Below are 20,194 nucleotides of genomic sequence, written 5' to 3'. Positions count from 1 at the left end.
CTTATCGAAAATTCTTTCCCGTTACACGTCCAAGAGATACAACACGCTCGAACTTTCCCTCTCCGCGAAACAAAATGGTGCACCTTTCCCCCGAAAGTAACACGTTACCGTAACAAAGTGCATCTCTTCCACGCGACGGTATCTCTCGATAAAAACTCGCGAAGATTCCCCAGGAATTATTTCCAATTATTCGAGCGATCCTCGTTTCGGTGTCTCGGCCGTGTTAAATTGACGAGTCGCCGTTCGCTGGAACGCGAGACTCCTGGAGAGAGAAGAAGCGGCCGGATGGGCGCGAGCGGGACAGAACTCGGAGATGGTTGACTTGATGAAATCATGCCGCGAGAATTAAACTGGGGGATGCCCGTGGCGTGTGTCGTCCTCGACGTCGTCATCGTCGTCGTCGTCGTCGACGTCGTCGTCGTCGTCGTCGTGTGGAACCGGAGAAGTCGGCTCGGGCTCCAATTGGCGGGAGCAAGACAACGGTAGGAGTTGACTGCAGTGTATACACAGTTAATTAAGCCGGAGTACCACGGACGGAGGAGCGCGCGAGGAGAGAACCGGTAGATCGTTGGAACGCGTTGGACAGAGAGGAATCGCGATGGAACGAGCGAGAGGAAACGAGCGGTAGCGCCGGTGGGAAGGGAAGAGAGGCCACAGCGGAACGAGGTAAACGCACTCCGCTCGCACGCCGCGAGAATCGAGAGAGAAGGAACGATTCTGTCCTGTGGGCTGCAAAGGTAATTTGCTCTCTGGATATGCAGTCTCCCAGTGGCTCTCATCGCGGCGGGAGAAGCGCGGCCGCGTGCTCGTGAAATCGTTTCGACCGACGATCTCGAAATCTCGTTCACCGTCACCATCACCACCAACCTCGCCACCCCCCCTCGCGCCGACTCCGACACCCAACCCCCCTTTTCACGAAGCAAAGTCGCCGCCCTTGCAGAACGATCGACCGCCCTGATGACGCCCTTGTCCATCGATATTACGCCGTAAACAAAAACTACCCTTCGATTGCCCCCGTGTTTCCTTGCCGCGGTCCCCGAGAACCTTTCTTTTTTTCCCAACACCCGAAAAAGCGCCACGAACGCGATTTACGAGCGAAAAAAGCGCGCGCGCGCGAACTCGTCGAAAATACAGTCGAATTTTTTCAAACTCGATTCTCTGTCCTGGCCCTGGTGAATGTTTTTTTCCTTCTTTTTTTTTCTTTTTTTTTTTTTAATTGTCCCGACGATTTCATTCGAGTCATTATTTCCCGTTGGCGCGGGGGATTCGGTTTCCCTGCGTTACCTCCACACCCGAGTCACGGGAGAGAGAGAGAGGGGGAGAGGGAGGACAAATGAGCGAATCGAAACCGTCGACAGAGTCGAAAATTAAACTCCAAATTCGCGCAATTTTCATTGCTTCGACGTTCATCCGCGAATAACGATGATAAGGGATCCGAGATTCGATTTCGATCCCGGAGCGCTCTGGACGAGCGAATCCACCGGGTGTTTGCGAAACAGGTGGTCAGAAAGTACGAGACCGCGCACGAATAACGGATAATTGTAGACCGGGACTGTTAAGAATCGAGAAGAGGGGATTTTCACTATCTGATGTATGTAAATTCGACTCGTCGACTATCAACGATAAGTCTCGGATGCGTTCTTCCTCGCTGCTAACAGTACACGTATCTACGGACAGAAATCGTTCTCATTTCCCCTAACGTTTCCTAAATTCCACCTTATCGACGTTCAAAGACACGTTTCAAGAACTGTATTAAAAATTGTACAATCCTTCCACTCTTTATTACTCCAATCGTTGAACAAGGATTCGCAACACCCCGGCAAGTATTGGGTTGTTCGGAAAGTCATTTCGTTCATTTTGACTGAAAACGAAACACAATTTTTTCAGAGCGTACAAACATTTTATCGAATTATATATTCTCCATTTTGGAAAACGAAATGACTTTTCGAAGCACCCAATATTTCCACCTAACCCACGGTTGTTCGTACGACTCGTTCCCGTCCCCGAGACGAGCGGAAAATCACTACCACGATTCGAGACGAGGTATTTCGGAAACGTTCAGACGCACCGGCTCTAATGCCACTGTTTGCAAACAATATCCCTCTCGCGCTGAAACGCCGCTATCAATTCGAATCTCTGTTCGTCGATGGCCTCCCACTCCGTCCCCTTTGTCCCCGACACGGTTGTTCGAAAATTTCGTGCGGAGGCGCGCGACGGGCTTAAGCGTCGGAAATCTGAAGATCCGTCTCGAGAGGTTCTCCGGTTGCCCGACTACCCGCTGAGAGTTTTCCCAAAACCTGTCGCGAAATCCGTCTGTCGTCGACAATGCTTACGCTCGCGACAACACCACCCGTGGTCACCGTGGACCAAACAAGCTTTTCTTCCGGCTCGAAGCCGACAACGGAGCTCATCGTCTTCGAAACTGTACGCACTTTGGTCTCCATTCATCCCGCCTGCGCCAGAGTTTCGCACCTCGGTGACGATCCGCGCCGAAAGTACCAGCAAACGGATCCTCGATGGAAAAATTGGAGCGGATCCCGGTCTCAATGGCCAATACAACGAAATTAGACTTATCTCGGTCATCGAGGGGGCACCACCGTTGCAGCTGCGTACCTCCTAGAAGGATCCACGTCCGCGTGAATGCACCGGGACCACCTCTTACCTCCGTTAGGCCTAGTTTTCGAGACTCGTGTCCGATTTGCGAACTGTTTGCCGGCAAAATCGGTCCACGTTGCTCCTTTCGACGGTGGGGACACGCGCCATTGTGAACCGGACCGATCGGTTCCCCCCTCGATCGTCGATCTTCCAAGATTATCCGTAGATCCGAGAGTTTTAGTACACAGTATAGGAAAGACTCTTTGGACAATTTTCGAGGAGATTTTGTTCCCTTTATTGGGTCCAGAATGCACAAATCTCGTCCTTAGGAGGGGCAATTTCCGATGGTGTAGGAATCTTGGGGGTACCATGTGTTTCGTCCGGTTACGTATCATTTCTTCCAGGCCCTGAAAATGTTTCTAAGGAAAATTTCTAACTACGAAAAACGTAGCCTCTTTTTATTAAGGAGTAGGGTCAATCTTTCAGAATGGGACTCGTGTTGCGCGCAATATTTAATACTAAATCGAATTGTCTGAGACCTACGAGCAGAGTGGTAGGTCTAGAATCCTCCGAGTACTTTCTGCACCCGATTAGTCCCTATCGATCGCTATTTAATCTCGAAACCAAGGGACTGTGTTACCAATCGTTCGATTCTCTCTAATTGTAAAAATTCTCTACTTGTTTGTCAAAATTGTAAAGAATTTTGAAAGGAGGAAATCCTCCGATTACTTTCTGCACCCGACTAGTCCCAATCGATCGCTATTTAATCTCGAAACCAAGGGACTGTGTTACCAATCGTTTAATTCTCTCTACGCAATTGTGAGAATTCTCCACACTTTCCTACTTTTCGTCCAAATGGTGGATAATTTTGTAAAGCAGAGGTCGCTTTCGACGAAGCACGAGATTAGACGAGGCTCCTCGGAGTCTTCCCCTTATCTCTCGTCGGAGCCGTATCAGCTGCTCCGAATACGTCAAACAGGTTGAAACGTTTAACCGTGACGGCTACCTGAGTTTTTCCGGACGATCTTCCGGGAACGTTCTCGGGATCCGTTGAGCTCGGTCGGTAGGGATCAACGTTCAGGAAATTAGCTAAAACTGGAGCTAAGTGCCTCCCTACCGTGGCTCCTAACTGGGCCAGGCACGAAATAAACGCGTCGATCTAACTCGGTTCGGTCCCTCGATGCCCTCCGTGGCAGATATTTATCGCGGTAAGTGGGATCCGGTTAAATGCAACTCTCGCGATCTGATTTCCAACCGGGTCCTTAAAAGCCTTTTCTCCCGTTCACGTGCTACCGGCGTTGCCGGCCATCCTGGGCCAGATTCCTCGCGGAGATTGTCGACGTGGAAAGCGGCGCCGTTCGACGCGCGTTCCTTGTTAACGCGTGTAAACGCCTCGTGCGACAACCACCACGTGGGAACACAACGTACGAATACCCTTAGAGCGAGATCCACCAATGGATCGATCCGGATTCAACGTTCAATTTTTCGCTGGTACCCGTCCCTCGAATTTTTCAACGAGTTCGTCGCAGATGGTGCTTGGGTCCGGATAGATGAACATCTCGTTCTTCTTAATTCTTTATCGACGAACGCGACTCTCGAGACGGTGTACGATCTCTTCAGAACTCTAGGAATCCGTCTAGAATCTAACCGAGTTTCATCCAACGGATAGATTTTCCGTAGATAATTCCAGATAAGCTTGGATATAGATTTGTTTCTTCCTTCTCGCGTTTCAAGGGTAAGGAAAACCGATGAACATCGTTTCCGGAGAATGATATCCTCGTGAAAGTAGATCACCGAAAGTTTCTTTTAACTTTTTACTCCTTCGTACCGTGTGTCGAATAAGGAGAAACAAAAATTACTTTCAAAAATGTTCTCGTGGAGATACAGATCGCGTAAGGTAGATCAATTTTTCTTTCCATCTCGTCGAGCTCGGATGAAAATTATTCTCGAAGAACAATTCGTAAGTTTCTCGTAATATAGTTCCTTCGTGTCGAAAATCGACGAATACCCTTCCACTCGATGGTCCCGAAACGGCAGACAGGTCCCCCATCGTTCGAATCCGAATTTTCTATCACGGACGCAAGAGGTTCCTAATACGGCGTGCAAAATCGTGTTTTACTCGTCACTTAAATTACAAGCGGCAAAACTCGGTACTAGCTGCGGGCCATTCAGAAAAGTCCAATCACGCCTAACGGCCAGGCGTTTAGGTGCCCCCGTTCGTTCGTTCGTTCGCTCGCTCGTTCGCTCGCTATTTCACCGAACAATTATAATCGAGACGCGTCCCCGGGTCCACGCGGGAGGCTTTTTCTATAACGGAAGAACCGGCGGACTCGGCCGCAACGTATAATTTGCCTCGATTTAGTTGGATCGATTTTGAGCAGCTACTGTTTCGCTACAGGCGGATATCTTTTGTGTCGCGGTTTTGTGGGCGTACACTTCCCCCCGGGGTAAAACGCCAAATGGTAACGACGATACGCGGCGGAATCGAATGCGGAATGGGAAACGGGGATTTGTTTTGTGCGCTGGTTTTCGATGCGCGAACGAAAAAGAAACAATTTCCAAGCCGGACGCGACATCCCAGACGAGCGAAAACGTCCGCTTCTTGTCTCTTTGTCACGGAGCTAATTCCGGAAAAAGGAACGGAAAGGGAAACAAAAAAAAAAAAACAAAACGAAACAAAACAGCAACAACGACAAAATTGAAACGAAACGGAAAAAAAGAATACACCCGTGAAAGGAAATCGAGATAAAAATCGTTCGTAGTGTCCGTGGTTCCGCCGCGGTTTCGATCGCTCGTTTCAAAGAACGAAACGCGTTCCAGGTTTGGGGCGGTGGAGGGTGCGGAGGACACCTTTCTGGAAATAACCTCGCGAATAACAAACACACGGGCCCGTGCTCCTTTCGAGCTCGAGGGATTTCGAAAATCGCGAAGCTTGATTTTTCGACGAACGATATCGAATCTCTGCGATTTTGTTAACGAATGTTGGAATCTTCGACGTTATTTACGATATTTTGTAACGGAACCGATCGCTCCGTTCACCGTCGTTCAAGTACTCTGTAGTCTTCAAGTTTTACGATCTTTCTTTCGTGCACTGTTTAGATTTAGAATCACGAAAATTACTTCTGTATTGTTTCCAAAGATGAGAAACAGCGTGGTATAAACCGACATCGAGAGAAACTTCCAACAGGAAAAATACGTTCCAAAAAATATCGAAGTATTCACCCTCGTTGTACGTTCCCGCTCCAAATCGAATTAAAAAAGAAAAATAATCATCCCGTTTACAGAACCGAGTCAGCTCTAGAAAGATCTGAAAAATGTTGGTCGTTTGTCTCAATTTCTCTCAACCCTTTCCACTCGAGAGAGGCGATCCTCGATCGCCACTTAATTCGGTGTACTTTCTCCAATTGGGAAAACCATAGTGGTTTGAAATTGAAATTAAAATTCAATCGCTCCTTTCATGTAAGATGTAAACGTATGTACACGAAACGTTGGAACGAAAATGTCCCGTTTGAAATTAATTACACGATTCGAAGGATTTCGTCGAGGTGCTAGTTTTTGGTACCGGAAAAGCTTCGAGTGCAAAGATTTAATAACCAGGAACGCCAAAGTCTAACAAATCCCCCGTTATGCGCTCCTGTTCCTCCGGGTCGTATCGAAGAAAAGTAAACGCACCGGGGAAAGATATCGGTAAATAAAAAAAAAAAAATGATGCGTCCGACCGATCGAGGGTAAACTCGTATCCGCGTGGAAAGTCGGTGATCTTGGCGCGATGAATGGTCGAGGACTGCGTTTAAGAGTCGAGAATTAAATATCACCGGTCTCGCGGCCGCGGAAGTATCCCGCGGAACGTCAATTTAAAAGCACCCCCATTCTTTCGCCAAAGAGGAACGAAATTACTCCGGGGGGGCGGTGGAGGAGAGCCGCGCGCAAGCAAGAGGATCGAAACGAGGCAATTACGTCCGCTGAAGCGTCATCGTCTCTGCGCGCGCGGGTCCAAACACCGAGGCACGTTCGTCGCGGCAGTCGAGTTAAACAGCTTAACGACCGTGAACGACCGTCTTCGAAAAATAGCGGTGCACGGGTACGCGCGTAACGCCCCTCCTCGCTCACCCTGCCTGCCCGGGGTGTACGCATAATAATATACGCGGTCAGGTAGCGGGACGAGCACAGTCGTCCCGCCGAGTTCAACGTAGCATCCAGTAAACGTAGGAGAGGCTCGGCGTAAGCGGTAAGCTTTACCTCATTTCTGGCAATTACAGGGGATGCCAGAATCCGCCGCAAGAATCAAGCCGCACCGCTCGCGCTCTGTCCTCTCGCGCGCGAGTACGCGCTACCCTCTCCGTGTGTGTATCTCTCTACGTTTGTATCTACGTGTACGTGTACGTACGTATGTATGTATGTGCGCGCGCGTTGCGTCCGTTTAGACGAGCCACCCCTCCACACACGTAGCGCGTGTGCACCACCCAGTCCCTGTGTATCCCATCCCTGGAGTACCAGCACATCGACCATAAAGCGTACACACGCGCTCGTATACGAGCTGGTGCGCGTGCGGTGTCACAGAAGCCCGACGAAGAGTCCACCTCCTCTACCCCTACGAATTAACCCCACCTCGAGACCGCAAGGGAGGGTTAACCGTAGCCAGTGCTCGATTGAGCACCACTGTCTCGCCATGTTCTTCGATCCCCGTGCCGATTGGCCACCGTGTCGACGAACAGCGAACCGGATTCGTGGAACCAAGCCACGCCTCGTCCCGGCGATACTCCTGGACCACCTCTTTCATAGCCGAGTGTCTTGGCCGAGTGGTTGTGTGCAGCTACAACAAAGGCCACCCCGCCGAACGGCCAGCCGACTTAGTCCTCGTTGGCACGACGCACGCACAACAGCTTCAACCTTACCCGGCCCGACTATTTTGTATTCAATTTTTTTTCCGAGAGGGGGGCCCAGCCGTGACTCCACCGACCGGTCGAACGCACGAGTGGACCCGTAGCTTCGGATACCGCTGGTCCTCCGTTCGATGATCCGGCTGGCCAGGTAGATCCAAAACATACCGCCGGGACTCGTGAGTAGAGGTTAACCGTACGATCGAGGAACCATCAACGGAACGAACCGTCTCGAACCGCACTCGGACATGTAACACCGTGACCAGATCGTCGAATCGAGGTTGCTCGTCACCCGGACTTGGAACAGACACGAGTGTCGAAGTAGCAGCTGGGTCCTCGCAGAGCCTGGAACCCTGACGGTCAGTGTTGCGCGCCTAGTCGTCGCGTCATGAGACTCACCAACCGATGGTATCGGTGTCAGGATCGTGTGCATACCCGCGCGGAGACTGTCGTTCGCTGAACACTCGGACGAAACGTTGAGGGGACATTGTGAACGATCGTCGAAGTGGTGGACGAGATCCAACGAGGAACGGTGCGCGCCGAAAGGATACGGGAGCTGTCGGTTCGTTGATACCCGTGAACGACGTTCATCGAGATGTATCATCCGATCGGGAACACGTGTCTTGGACAGTCGTTTCGCGTGACGATCGAGTAAGTGCGTTCACGAAGGATCGCTCGGGAGATCCTTTCGTTGGCGGAACGACCAGTGGCCCAGGTAGCAGCAGATCGAACGTCAGACGATGGATTCGCAGCAGCTCGTAGACACCGCTTCCCAGAACAGCCAGGACATCGTCCTGCCCAAACCGGCCAGCAGCACACCCAGGCACAGCATCGACGCGATCCTCGGACTGGCGAATAACAAAAGGAGTCACCAAGAAATGGAGGATAACGCACGGGACACACAGGAGAACACTGGTAACGTCCTATTTCGATCGTTTTTCTTTACCTTCTCGCTCGAACTCTCGCGAGGAACGAATCTCTAGAAATATAATCGGGTGTAGGGTATATACTGGAACAATTGTCACGGAGGATCGGTATCTTCCGGACGAGCTTCTCCCAACCGAATGGAGAGGGTAGTCGATCAACGACACACTCGTGTTATTGGGTTATCCCTTTAAGGACTGCTAACGCGAGTCGCGGTTTTTTTCCACGCTTTCCAGCTACTAATAGATATTCACTATACGGATATACGTTCTAAGGAGAATTATCAGGGAAGATAATTGTAAAGTTCGAGGCAATGTTTTCACTCCCAACGCGATCCACGCGCAGTTAACACACACCCGTGTCGTTCGGTTGTTTGTAATCCCGTTAAGGAGTTCCAATTTGCGTCGCAGTTCCATTTCGTGCTTTCTTGCTCCCAGTGGTGGATATTGATTTCCAGACCAGGGTGATACGGATGCTGTGCACACGCGGGTAGCGATTGTTTAATCGACAGCTGATCGATTCGAGGCAATTACAGTTTGCGGGATCGCCGTGAGCCAACTCGCCTCGACGATACCTACGTACACGGCACGTTCTATCCGACGGCCACGCACGAGTCCCACGAATCTCGAGCGTTTGTCTGGCTACCCCTGTGTCGGATCCAGGACACCGGACCCGAAATCCCAAAACGACTCGAGTTACCCCCGGAGACTTATTAACAAAGCAGCTTCGATCAATCATTTCATCCAATTACCGAGCTCGCTATTATCCCCGGCCTCGATCCGAGGCTTCGATTCGATCGCGAACGTTGATCGAACCATTGTACTTCCAACCGATACCTAATATTTGATCGGTAATCTTTCTCGCCGACTTTGAAAGGGAATCGTTACGATCGATCGTTTGTTTCACCGTATCGGGAATATTGTAAAATTTTATTTACGTCGCGTTCCGGGGAACGTGACTTTTTTCAAGCTACCCCGATCGAATCGATTCACTTCTGTTAACAGACATTCGGAGGCGATTAGGATTGTTATAGAGAATATACACCGATTGTTTCGATACGTCTCTCGCAATTACTGGAACAAATAAATTGCTCTTCCGCGTGCGTGACAGAATTGTTCCGATCGAGGCAATTAGTAATGCGCCGGTTAAACAAATTGAGACGACGATCGAGATAATTCCGTCGTGAAAAGCTCGAATGTGTTGTTCGCCGCGCGAGGTTAATTAGCGCGACGCGTTCGCGCTTTCGACGTTACTCGTTAGAGATCGGGATTAGAAATCGAGGAACAATTGCGTCAGATTCCCAGAGAGATTTCCCGGGACGCGTTTTCTTTCTGTCGGACGATTCGGATGGAGATTAAACACCGTTGTTTGTTTTCCGTGAGCTTTTCCTTGGACTGCAACAGCCAACGCGTTTTATGCCCTCGCGTCGGTTTAAGTCGCGGCTAATCTAAGGGAGTGTAATAAATCATTTCTTATAAAGTTGTAATTCGCGAAATAACAGGCGACGTGTTTGTTCAGAGGGCGCTAACGTCGCGATAACGAATACCGATCGATAATCGAGACCCATTGCGCGATCTGTAAACGAAATTAATGGAAATTGGTACCCTTCGTTCGTTCTCGTTCTCGAAACACCGGGTATGTTTCGTAATTATTCGTTGGAGCATCGTGGAATATTCGGTAGCTGAAAAAGACTTGAAAAATTTCGGGTCGAGAACGACAAAAATAAACGATAAATTGCCCGAGCAACGTAGATCCGTAAATACACACCGTTTAATTTGCAATATTCGAGTCTAGTAACGCGAATGGACTTTATTCGTTAAGTAGGTCACTTGTGTTACGGGAACAAAATATCGCGTATTACTTTGACAGGATTTATTAACGGACAGACGAAACATTATTGACTCTTCACGGGTGAATCCTTTTTTCTAAAATTACGAAAAGTGATCGTGGGGATAATATTTGTAAGAAACAATAAGCGGCCGAAACTGTGGAGTCACTCTTCCCGAGGAATCGTCGAGTATTTCGGAAACTTTTTATCGGGTCACCGTTCAATTACACAGTGGAATGAAAGATTAATTAAACTTTTCTTTCTATTTTTGCGAGAACTATAATTCGACAACAAATACATTGGGTGTACGAGCTGCTAAATATTGCAGAATTCACCAGCAACGAAATTATCGGTAAATACGAAGACAACCAAAATAATCTTCGATGAACCGATCGCGCTGTTAATTAATCTTCGGGGGCTGTGGTCAAGTATCGTCCACAAGGTATCAAAGATTAAACACTGTCGCAAGAAAATTGACAATTCTCACTCTACCTGTCGACTCTTTTCCTTGACCAAGACGCAACGAATCATCCACTAGACTTTCACTCCACCTCCTGACACTCAAATCCGATAAGTTACAGACAATACTACTTTCGAATGGACATGAAACAGTACCCGAAGGACTTCATCCGTTTCAATCGGTTGCAACGGACTGTACAGTTGGAATAGACTCTGGTTGTTCGACACGCTAGAAAACATTCACGAAATCGATGCAACGTTAATCTCTCGTTGGCAACTTGTTGACGTTTCGATAACCTTTCCCAAACCCCTCGGTTTATCTCTATTTTTCGTGTCCTGAACGCAACGTATTATTCGGTCCTAACAGTGGTCACGGTCTCGCGATTATCTCATTAGAGAAAGCTTTGCTGAATCGGTGTTACCATTAATTCCACATTAGCTACTTGTTGACGTTTCGATAACCTTCCACGGCTCACCCCCGGTTCTGTTTTCTTTCTCGCGTCCTGAACGCGACGTAACATTCGGGGTCGGCAGTGTTTATCCGGACTCGGGACTATCTTGTTGGAAAGTACGTGGTAAATCTAATTCGAAAACATTCGTGAAGTCGACGCTACGTTAATCCCTCACTGGCCACTTGCTGACGTCACGATAGCCTTCCTCTCTCGCTTTTATCTACCACGCATCCTCAACTTGGATTTTATCAGTCTACCTCGACAGTGTTCGCAGAGTTGGGACTATCTGGTTGGAAAAACTCCACGAAACAGGTAACGCATTAATTCCTCGTTAGATACTCGTCGATGACTCGATAACCCTTTTCCGTTAGAGAACACTAGAATTTACGACATGGACGCTTTATTAATCAATCCCTCGTTAGCTACTCCTTTTTACTCCTCTCGGTTCTCTTTCCATCTCACCGTTCGGTCTCAGCAACGTTCGCAGAGTGTCCTGTTAAAAATACTAGAATTCTGTATTAATCCCTCGTTAGCCACTCGTCGAGGTTTCCACACTCCTTGTTACTCCTCTCGGTTCTCTTTCCATCTCACCGTTCGGTCTCAGCAGCGTTCGCAGAACGTCCCGTCAGAAAACACTAGAATTCGCGAAATGGACCCTGTATTAATCCCTCGTTAGCTACTTGTTGACGTTTCGATAACCCCCTCCCCTGCCCGGTCGGTCCCCTCGTTTCTCCTGGTTTCTTTCTCGCGTTCGCGAACGCGGTGTACCATTATGGGCCGGCGAGTGTACTCGCAACGGACGGTCGTTCGAGCACGGGCGACGTTAGCGTATAATTGAAAAATCGTTAGTATCGCGACGATCTGGTTCCCGGTGGCAGCGGCACGCTAGCCGGGTACGCGGGCGCTAATTAGTCGTCCGGAGGCGAAGTGAAACGCGAACCTCTCCGGGTGTATCGGCCCGTCGAAACGTATATCCGATAATTCCAATTTCGCGAACGGGGCAAACCGTTGTCGTCGACTTCGCTCGTTCCTGTCGTCGTCGTCGTCGTCGTTGTCGTCCTCCTGGTCGTCGTAACGAAAAAAGGGCTCACCCCTGGCCGCCGACTGTCGTTTACAACGTCACTCTTTGCCGTGTAGCGAGCCAGCGCGTCGCCATCGGCGCAACACTTTCCCCCGGAAGGGTTGTAATCGACAAAACAATTTCGTACGGGCGCTGGCTCGATTTTCCCGGTATGCCCCCGTCGGACTAGCCCACCGTCGAGCGAAAAAAAATTACCAGCCCAGGAGAGGGCTCGTGCATCGAGTGGATCGACGCAAGGGGCGGTTCACCGCGCGAATCGCCCGACCATTTCGACGATGGGAATTACCGCGCGCCTCGACGCCTCGACGCCTCGTCCTGCGTACGTTTAAGGGGAGTTTACGCGTCTCGAGGAACGAACGATACTTGCCGTTTCTTTTCTCGACCGGATGTAAACCAATTACGGAACACAAAACTTTCCTTTCGCGGTTGGTACACTTGGCGAAAATGATCGGTGAATTTTCTGAGGAGGAAGTAAACGGAAGGGAAACATTTTTTATTGATAATTAACGTAGAGACGATGCGCGATAAGGAAGGTGAGGAGAAGTACGAGAGTTATAGAATCGATATGTTCTTTTCTCGATCGGTACGTTTCTGAACACGTGAACTTTCCGAGGGAAATTCGGAGCAACGATTGCAGAGTAGTCGATAATACTCCGGGAGCACGATTGATTACTATCCTCAACCTTCTTCCCGAACAGATTGTTCGTACCTCGTTTAATTGGGTCGGTACAGATTGTACGATTTAAATACGCACGAAATATCTTTTCGATCAACGATTCGGACAATATCGAGCCTGGTAGAGGATCTTTCGAAATATTGATCGAAGCTTCGAATTTCGATCCGCGAATTCCCAAGTGCTGGTCCCCTTCGAGGGCCTAAACTTCGAACATTCGATCCACGGTTCGCGATATTAAGCTTCGTGTAATCTCGTTGCTCGCGACCGGTGTCGGTGATCGATAACCGAGCGTTTTTGCATAATGCACTTAACCGTTTGTCACTGTCCACCCCTGGCCCCGATTGATTTTATCGGCACCGAGATCGAGACGGATCGACTTTGCGCGCGCGGACGAGAGAGAGTCGTCGTCGTCGTCGTCGTCGTCGACCGACGACTTTCTGATTTATTTGGCCCCGTGCTCAACGGGGTCTTTTTCTTGAGCTCGGGACGATTAATGCGTCGCGATAATCGAGACGGGGGGCTGCGAGATATTCTTTATTCGGTATTGGAGCGCTTCCGCGACAACTAAGTAGCCGATCGAAGCGTACTCGGTCTAGATGGTAACGGAAGACGGACGCAAGAACATCGAAGAATTAGAAATCAGAACCGGGGCTGGAGGATAATTAACGAAGTTCGATTAGCGGCCGATGGAGCTTCCGCGGAGGCTGCCAGTTGTTGCGGACGAGAGCAATTTCGCGAGATCGATGTTCCCGGAACGTTGTTTCGTTGAAAAATGTAACGATACTCGAATCGTTCGAGATATCGCGCGTGAGCGTTCTCTTCCGTGAGTAACGATCCTCCTGGTACCTTCTTTCTCCGAAAGATCAAGGTAAAATGGACCGCACATTTGTCGCCAATTACCACTTCGTAACTCTTGGAGTATTCAACCACCAGAAGTAACTACCAAATTACACCGCGAGACCCCGGTTGGTGTTTCGAACATCGGTACGAAGAAAGTTAACGTTTCACGATAAATAATAAGAGGTTACGTTTTTTTCTTTTTTTTTTCTGCTCCGAGTATCTTAGCGATTCGATCGCACGAAGGTCGTGGTCGTAAAGAGCAACACCGTTACGCGGGAATAAATTTATTCGGTCGTTAGTTTCAGACTTGGTTCGGTAGAAATGTAAATTCACGTAAGGAGAAAATAATTCGCGAAAGTGTAACGCGTGTTCCTCTCGGTGTACGATTCTAACGAACGGTGGGTGCATCGACACGAGGTTCACGATTATTTCGAGGATGGACGATTCATCATAGATCGGGATCTTGAGAGCGATTCGAGAAATTGAACGTCGATGAATTAACTCGTCGAGAAGAAACCACTCGCGCGGGAAGACGAGGGCTCTTCGAATAATTATTTTCCTCGATAAAAAATTTTGCCTCGAACGAGAACGCGTCGAGACTCGCGAAAGGCTTAACGCGTCGTGGAAGAATTCTTTCAAAAAATTTTTAAAAAGAAGAAACAAGAACAAGAACGCGTCGAGACTCGCGTTGCGAGAGAATTCTTTCGAAAAATTTTTAAAAAGAAGAAACAAGAACAAGAACGCGTCGAGACTCGTGTTATGGGAGAATTCTTTCGAAAAATTTTTAAAAAGAAGAAACACGAAGAAGAACGCGTCGAGACTCGCGTCGCGGGAGAATTTTTTCGAAAAATTTTGAAAGAAAAAAGAAACTAGAACAAGAACGCGTCGAGACTCGCGTCGCGGGAGAATTCTTTCAATAAATTTAAAAAAAAAAAATAAACAAGGACAAGAACGCATCGAAACTCGCATCGTGGGAAAATTCTTTCGAAAAGTTTTGAAAGAAAAAAGAAACAAGAACAAGAACGCGTCGAGACTCGCGTCGCGGGAGAATTGTTTCGAAAAATTCTCCAAAAAAGAAGAAAGAAAATTGAAAAGTTGGAGGCACCGGGAAGGGGATGTAAAATTGTTCACTCGAATTATCCCCCCGGTTCGTCTGGAGATCGGTATCGAGGATCCCTGAAACGAAGGAGGTCGTAATGTCTTGATGAGTAATCGAGCCACTTAACCCTTCGCGCTCCCGGACAATTCAGAAAAGCTACGCGGTCCGTGGCGAGGAAATTGAAAGGAGAAATCCAAGGAGCGCGATGTGAAACAAAACGCGGAAAAAAATGGTCGGCGTGTAAGAAGAGGAACGGGGCGGCTGCTTAGCCGGGGCCCAGTCTTGTCCCGCTAATCGAATTATCATTAATTATGATACCGTGCGCGAGAAAGAAGAAAAGGTAAAAGGCAAGGTCGGCCTCCGCTAATAAGTATGATGGAAAGAAGGGAGGAATGAACCGGGGTGGGGAGGAGGGGGGCGAAAAAAGAGATAGATGGAAGCGGCTTTAAGTCAGTCGCTTCTTAAGAGCTGAATTGACGTGTCTACTAATGGATCGCGCCTGCCCCATCTACTTTCTTCTACAGCCTCTTTTTCGTCTTCTTCTTCGTCTTCTTCTTCTTCTTCTTCGTCCTCTTCTTCTTCTTCTTCTTCTTCGTCTCCCACCTTATCTTCTCCTTCCTCGTGTACCAGCCGCTATTACCAGCGCGGCTACTTTCGTAGGTTTAAAACGGATCTGTTATTCCTTGTCGAAAACCTTCTGCGCGCGCCCGAGTCATCGGTTGAATTTATGAAGTCATTAAAAGTGAAAGGCTGTCGCGCTTTTTTCTTGCCGAATGGTCCACCGGTTCTCGGTTTCCTTGCCGTGTAATTATATTTACGTACACGGGGCACGCGCATTACCGTGAAATTAATTTACAATTTGTCCGGCCGAACGAAATTTTCGAAAAACGAATAATTCAACTTTTACGGTCACCGACTCTGTACGTTAGCAACGAACACGATGTGATTTATAATTCGAGAAAAATACAATATATAAAAGTTCCTCGTCAAAATATTACCAATTGCTCCAATAGAATATTTGAATGAAATGTAAGTTACAGTTACATTACCAAAATTATAGCCAAGTTATACTTTTCTTCGATTCGAGAACTTTATTCGCAAAAGTGACAAATACAAAGACACTGTGACATTGAGGACCATTCGGTGGCAAATTAAATCGCTCGTTACTCCAAAACGAGAATCGTTCGATCGAGCGATAAAGAAACCAAAGGGAGTCGAAAGATCTCGAGTATTCGGCATACCGATCTCAATTAGCGGTAATTTGCATAAATCGTAACAGTTCTCTCGTTCGTGTCGCTCGTCGGTGTTCGTCGTGGTTAATTCTTGGTTCAGTCTTGGGATCGATGATCATCCCTCGCGGGATCGGGTCGGCGATTCGACCGTTGGTTCCGTATGTGCATAAACACGTTGAAAAAGAAAGGCCTGTAGAGGGAAAAGCCATTAAACGGCGCCGTTTTGCTCGTATTTTCATATAATGGACATTTTGCTTGCTGTCGCCCGTTTTAATTCCCCTCCCGCCCCCTCCGGCCCCCTCTTTCCGCGTTTAATAAAGCGAATCGAGGTCCCCCGTTCCCGTGGCCGTCCCGCCTCTGTGCTCGTGCACGCGATTCGATCCTCGGGCGTGCACCGGGTGGGGAAACGATCGTTAATATTTTCAATTAAAGAAGATACGAATCGGCACGGTGGCGCTCTCTTCGGGATCGCTCGATCGTTTACGCGACGGTTCGTTCGCGCGACGTCGAGCAGCGTCACGAGGCTCGCGTGTCCTGGCCGGGCTCGGTTCTTATCGAGAGAGCTCGTGTCGAACGAGAGAGTCTCTCGCGATGAATTTCCCGCGCGGAGGTTGTATAATTCGAAGCGACACGTTGCCAAGATGAATCGACCGCGATAGCGAGGAATCGAAGACGAAGGGGAGCACCAGGCCGGAGGAGAAAGAGAGAGAAAAGAAAGGTAACGCTCCAAGAAGGAGGAGGAGGAGGAGGAGGAGCGTTAAGTGTGCCGCGATCAATCTTACCTTGTACGCGCGCCCCGGAAGATTAATGCACTTTCAAATTTCATTAATTCCTCGCTGCATAATGAGCCGCGCGGCGAACGAATATAACTCTCCTTAACGCAGCGATAATGCCGCCGACGAGGCTCGGGCGGCGTAATTGCATCAATTCCTTCGTAATTCGCACAATTATCCTTTCTGATTTTCCGGCCTGCGCGGCGCTAACCGCGCCCGAGCACGCTTCCAATTAATCACGCGCGGTCTTAACGGATCCGAGCACCGCGTAACTCGAGCACCGCGTTACGACGAATCGGGACGATCGATCGGTTGTCTGCAAACCTCGGCCCGATCCCCCGTAGAACGACCGACACCGTGGATCGTGTTTTCAACCGGGTACGTGTTACTCGTTGCGTTACTTCTCCAGGATGCACCGAGGGATCCTTTTGTCGTCGCGGGCTACCGTTATTTGGAATGGATGATAGGTGCACGGTGTCGAAAGTTTGCAGAGGTCCGTTGCACTTTTAAGACACCATTTTAGTTGGGTGCTCTGTTAACCAAAGGCTCTAGTCAGGATAGAGACTGTATCGTTCGAAGATCGTATCGAAGATCATCTGTCGTGAATTATTGTAATTTGAGATGTATGATAGGTGCATGTTGTCGAAAGTTTGCAGAGAAGCGGTCCGTTGCACTTTTAAGACACCGTTATATTTGGGTACTCTGTTAACCAAAGGTTCTAGTCAGGATAGAGACTGTATCGTTCGAAGATCATCCGTCGTTGTGAAATTATTGTAATTTGGAATGAATGATAGGTGCACGATGTCGAAAGTTTGCAAAGAAGCGGTCCTTTGCACTTTTGGGTACTCCGTTAACCCAAGGCTCTAGTCAGGATAGGGACTGTATCGTTCAAAGATCGCATCGAAGATCACCTGTCGTCACAAGCTACTGTAATTTAAGATGGATGGTACACGTAAGGTATCGACAGTTCGTAGAGAACCGATCCGTTGCACTTTAAAACACCGTTCCGATTAGATGTTACGTTAACGCAAGGGTCCACTCTAGGGTGCAGCGACTCTATTGTCTACCACTATCGTAGCCAGGATCTTCCGTTATCGCGGGTAACTACAGTTTCGACTGGGAGAACTTGTCCAGGGCCGGTCTGTTGCTCATCGAGTTATCATTTTAGTTGGATCGACCGTAGCGTTCGCGCGAGTACGGTCAATTGTGATCGAAACTCCGTAACATAATTTTACCCGCGAATTTCTCATTACCTCGATATACGAATAATCGGCTCCTAGGTAGTTGGAGGTACTACGTTAATACCAAAGGTCTGCGCGAGGATATCGACTCCGTTGCTCGAAAATTGCATTTACGCAGCGGTGAGAATTCGTGGGCTGCGAGAGGATGGTAACGTTGAACAACGTGTTACGCGTACGGTATCCTGGAAATTTCACGGATAGTCGTCGGCTAACCTCTTATCGCGAGTAACTGCAATTTCAATCGGATGTTCCTCGACCGTTATCGAAAGTCCCCGTTGACAAAGGTCAACTCGAAGGTTGCATTTCGATGGCGAGGATAATTGGAGTTCTGTAAAAGGATCGTGGTCGTGAACACGACATTACCTTGTTCAACAAATAATCAAGCGCTCGTAATTAGAGATCCTCTGTTAACAGAAGGGACTACACGAGTGTGTTGACTGTGCTCCTTGCAGATTGCAACGTGAACACGTTATCCTATCGCTGTACAGATATCCTCTCTCGACCGAGGGTCTACAATTGCAATTGCGCGTAACTAACCTGCCGAATTAAAGAGACTGCTGCGTCGCGAGTCGTCGTAGAGAAAGAACGATCGACGTTCTTCGATGAAAGATATTAACAAAAATACGGATAACCTCCGCGCAACAAGTGTACGCAACAACGCGAGACGAAGTAATTAACTGGAAGGAAATGGATATTGCTCGCGAATGGAAATTCTCCTCCTTTCGCTCGGGTTGAACAATATTTCGTCAGCCGATTAGAAATTGCACGATTCGCTTCTTAAAGGGATAATTCTATCGTCTCGACACGGAGACGCCGACGATTTTACCACGCGAACGATTCGCGGGAAATTAACGATCCGCGGTACTCCCTTTGGCCGGCGGGGACTGGAGAATTTAATAAAAAAGTTATAAATTCGCGCCAAGAAATGTAAATAACAATGCCGGAACAAAGAACTAATAGGGAGGAAAATGTTCCCATTGAAAGGAACGGCGGTATTAAAGCGGTCGGGATAGAGGTAACGGCGTCGCGGCGCTCCGGAACGCCGCAGGTAAAAGTGCTTTGTTAGGGGGAGTAATTTCGATCGCGTGACAAGGGCAATATAACGGGGAGAGAGGGAGGCACGGGCAATTACGTGTAATTTCATACCCATTTATTGCCAGAATAGCTCGTTTTTCGACTGCTTTTCGAACATCGCTAGAACCGATCGGCTGGGATCGGCCCAGAACTCGAAACAAGCCGACCGGGTCTAATTAATCGACGACTCGGCCGCCGCGTCGCTTCGCGATCGATTTCGCCCCAAGGAACCGTGTTCGCGATATTGTACAAGACAGCGCGATAATCTGTTCGCAATTGACGCGCGAGAACGACCGTTCAAATTTCCACGAATCAAACGATTATTTACAAGTAACTCGTGTGTCGTACCGGTGGCCATTTTGCAAATTTTCTTCTTCTTTTTCCACCCCGTCGCTCCGAATTAATCGATCGTCGTTCCAACGAGAACGAATTCATCGTCAATTTCGACGCGTTTCTTAATTTTCGAAAATTTCACCCTCGAAATTACGAACCGATCTCCACGGATTCTCTTTGTCAAATTGGTAAAAGTGTAAAGTATCCACGAATTCTCCACAGGTTCGTTTTCGAACGAACGAGTACCAAAGCCACGTCAACGGCTCGTAAATTCACGATTCGATCGATACGATTCGTGTCGATCGATTGACCGCGAGGACGTAGACTTATCCAATCACCCGGTAGGTACGCAAACTTCGACTTTCTACGAGCGAGAAACGTTGCGCGTCGAAAACCGATCGAATTCGTCGAGAATCGAACGATATCGGTTTCCGGAGTTTCCAGGCGTGCTACTCGCAGAGGACGTCTACGGTGAAATTATCCGAAAGTTATCCAACGGTGTTGGCCCCCCATCGAAGCAACGGAGTCGAAATTACCCTCATTCGGATCGGTTGGACTCGAGAGTGGAATTGATTTTCTGTTTACGGCCAGTCGAGATAATCGCGTCACTGTCGCGAGAAGATTGACGAAGTACAAGCTACGATACCAGGCGCCTTCGTCGTCAATTATTTCGAGAACCGAAATTTCGGATAGGTGTACGACGTGGT

General features: G+C 48.6%; 1 protein-coding gene across 1 annotated transcript in view; it reads left to right on the top strand.

Moving 5' to 3' along the window:
• The first annotated feature begins 7,916 nt into the window (after positions 1-7,916).
• Positions 7,917-20,194, top strand: part of LOC143151952 (retina and anterior neural fold homeobox protein 2) — a 53,476-nt gene continuing 41,198 nt past the window's right edge. The window contains exon 1 of the mRNA XM_076321501.1: positions 7,917-8,390. Within this exon, the coding sequence (XP_076177616.1) occupies positions 8,216-8,390 (175 nt within the window). The 5' untranslated portion in view covers positions 7,917-8,215. The remainder of the gene's footprint in view (positions 8,391-20,194) is intronic.

Source organism: Ptiloglossa arizonensis, chromosome 10 (genome assembly GCF_051014685.1).
Source record: "Ptiloglossa arizonensis isolate GNS036 chromosome 10, iyPtiAriz1_principal, whole genome shotgun sequence".
Classification (NCBI taxonomy): Eukaryota; Metazoa; Arthropoda; class Insecta; order Hymenoptera; family Colletidae; genus Ptiloglossa; species Ptiloglossa arizonensis.
This window is presented reverse-complemented; position numbering and strand designations above follow the sequence as displayed.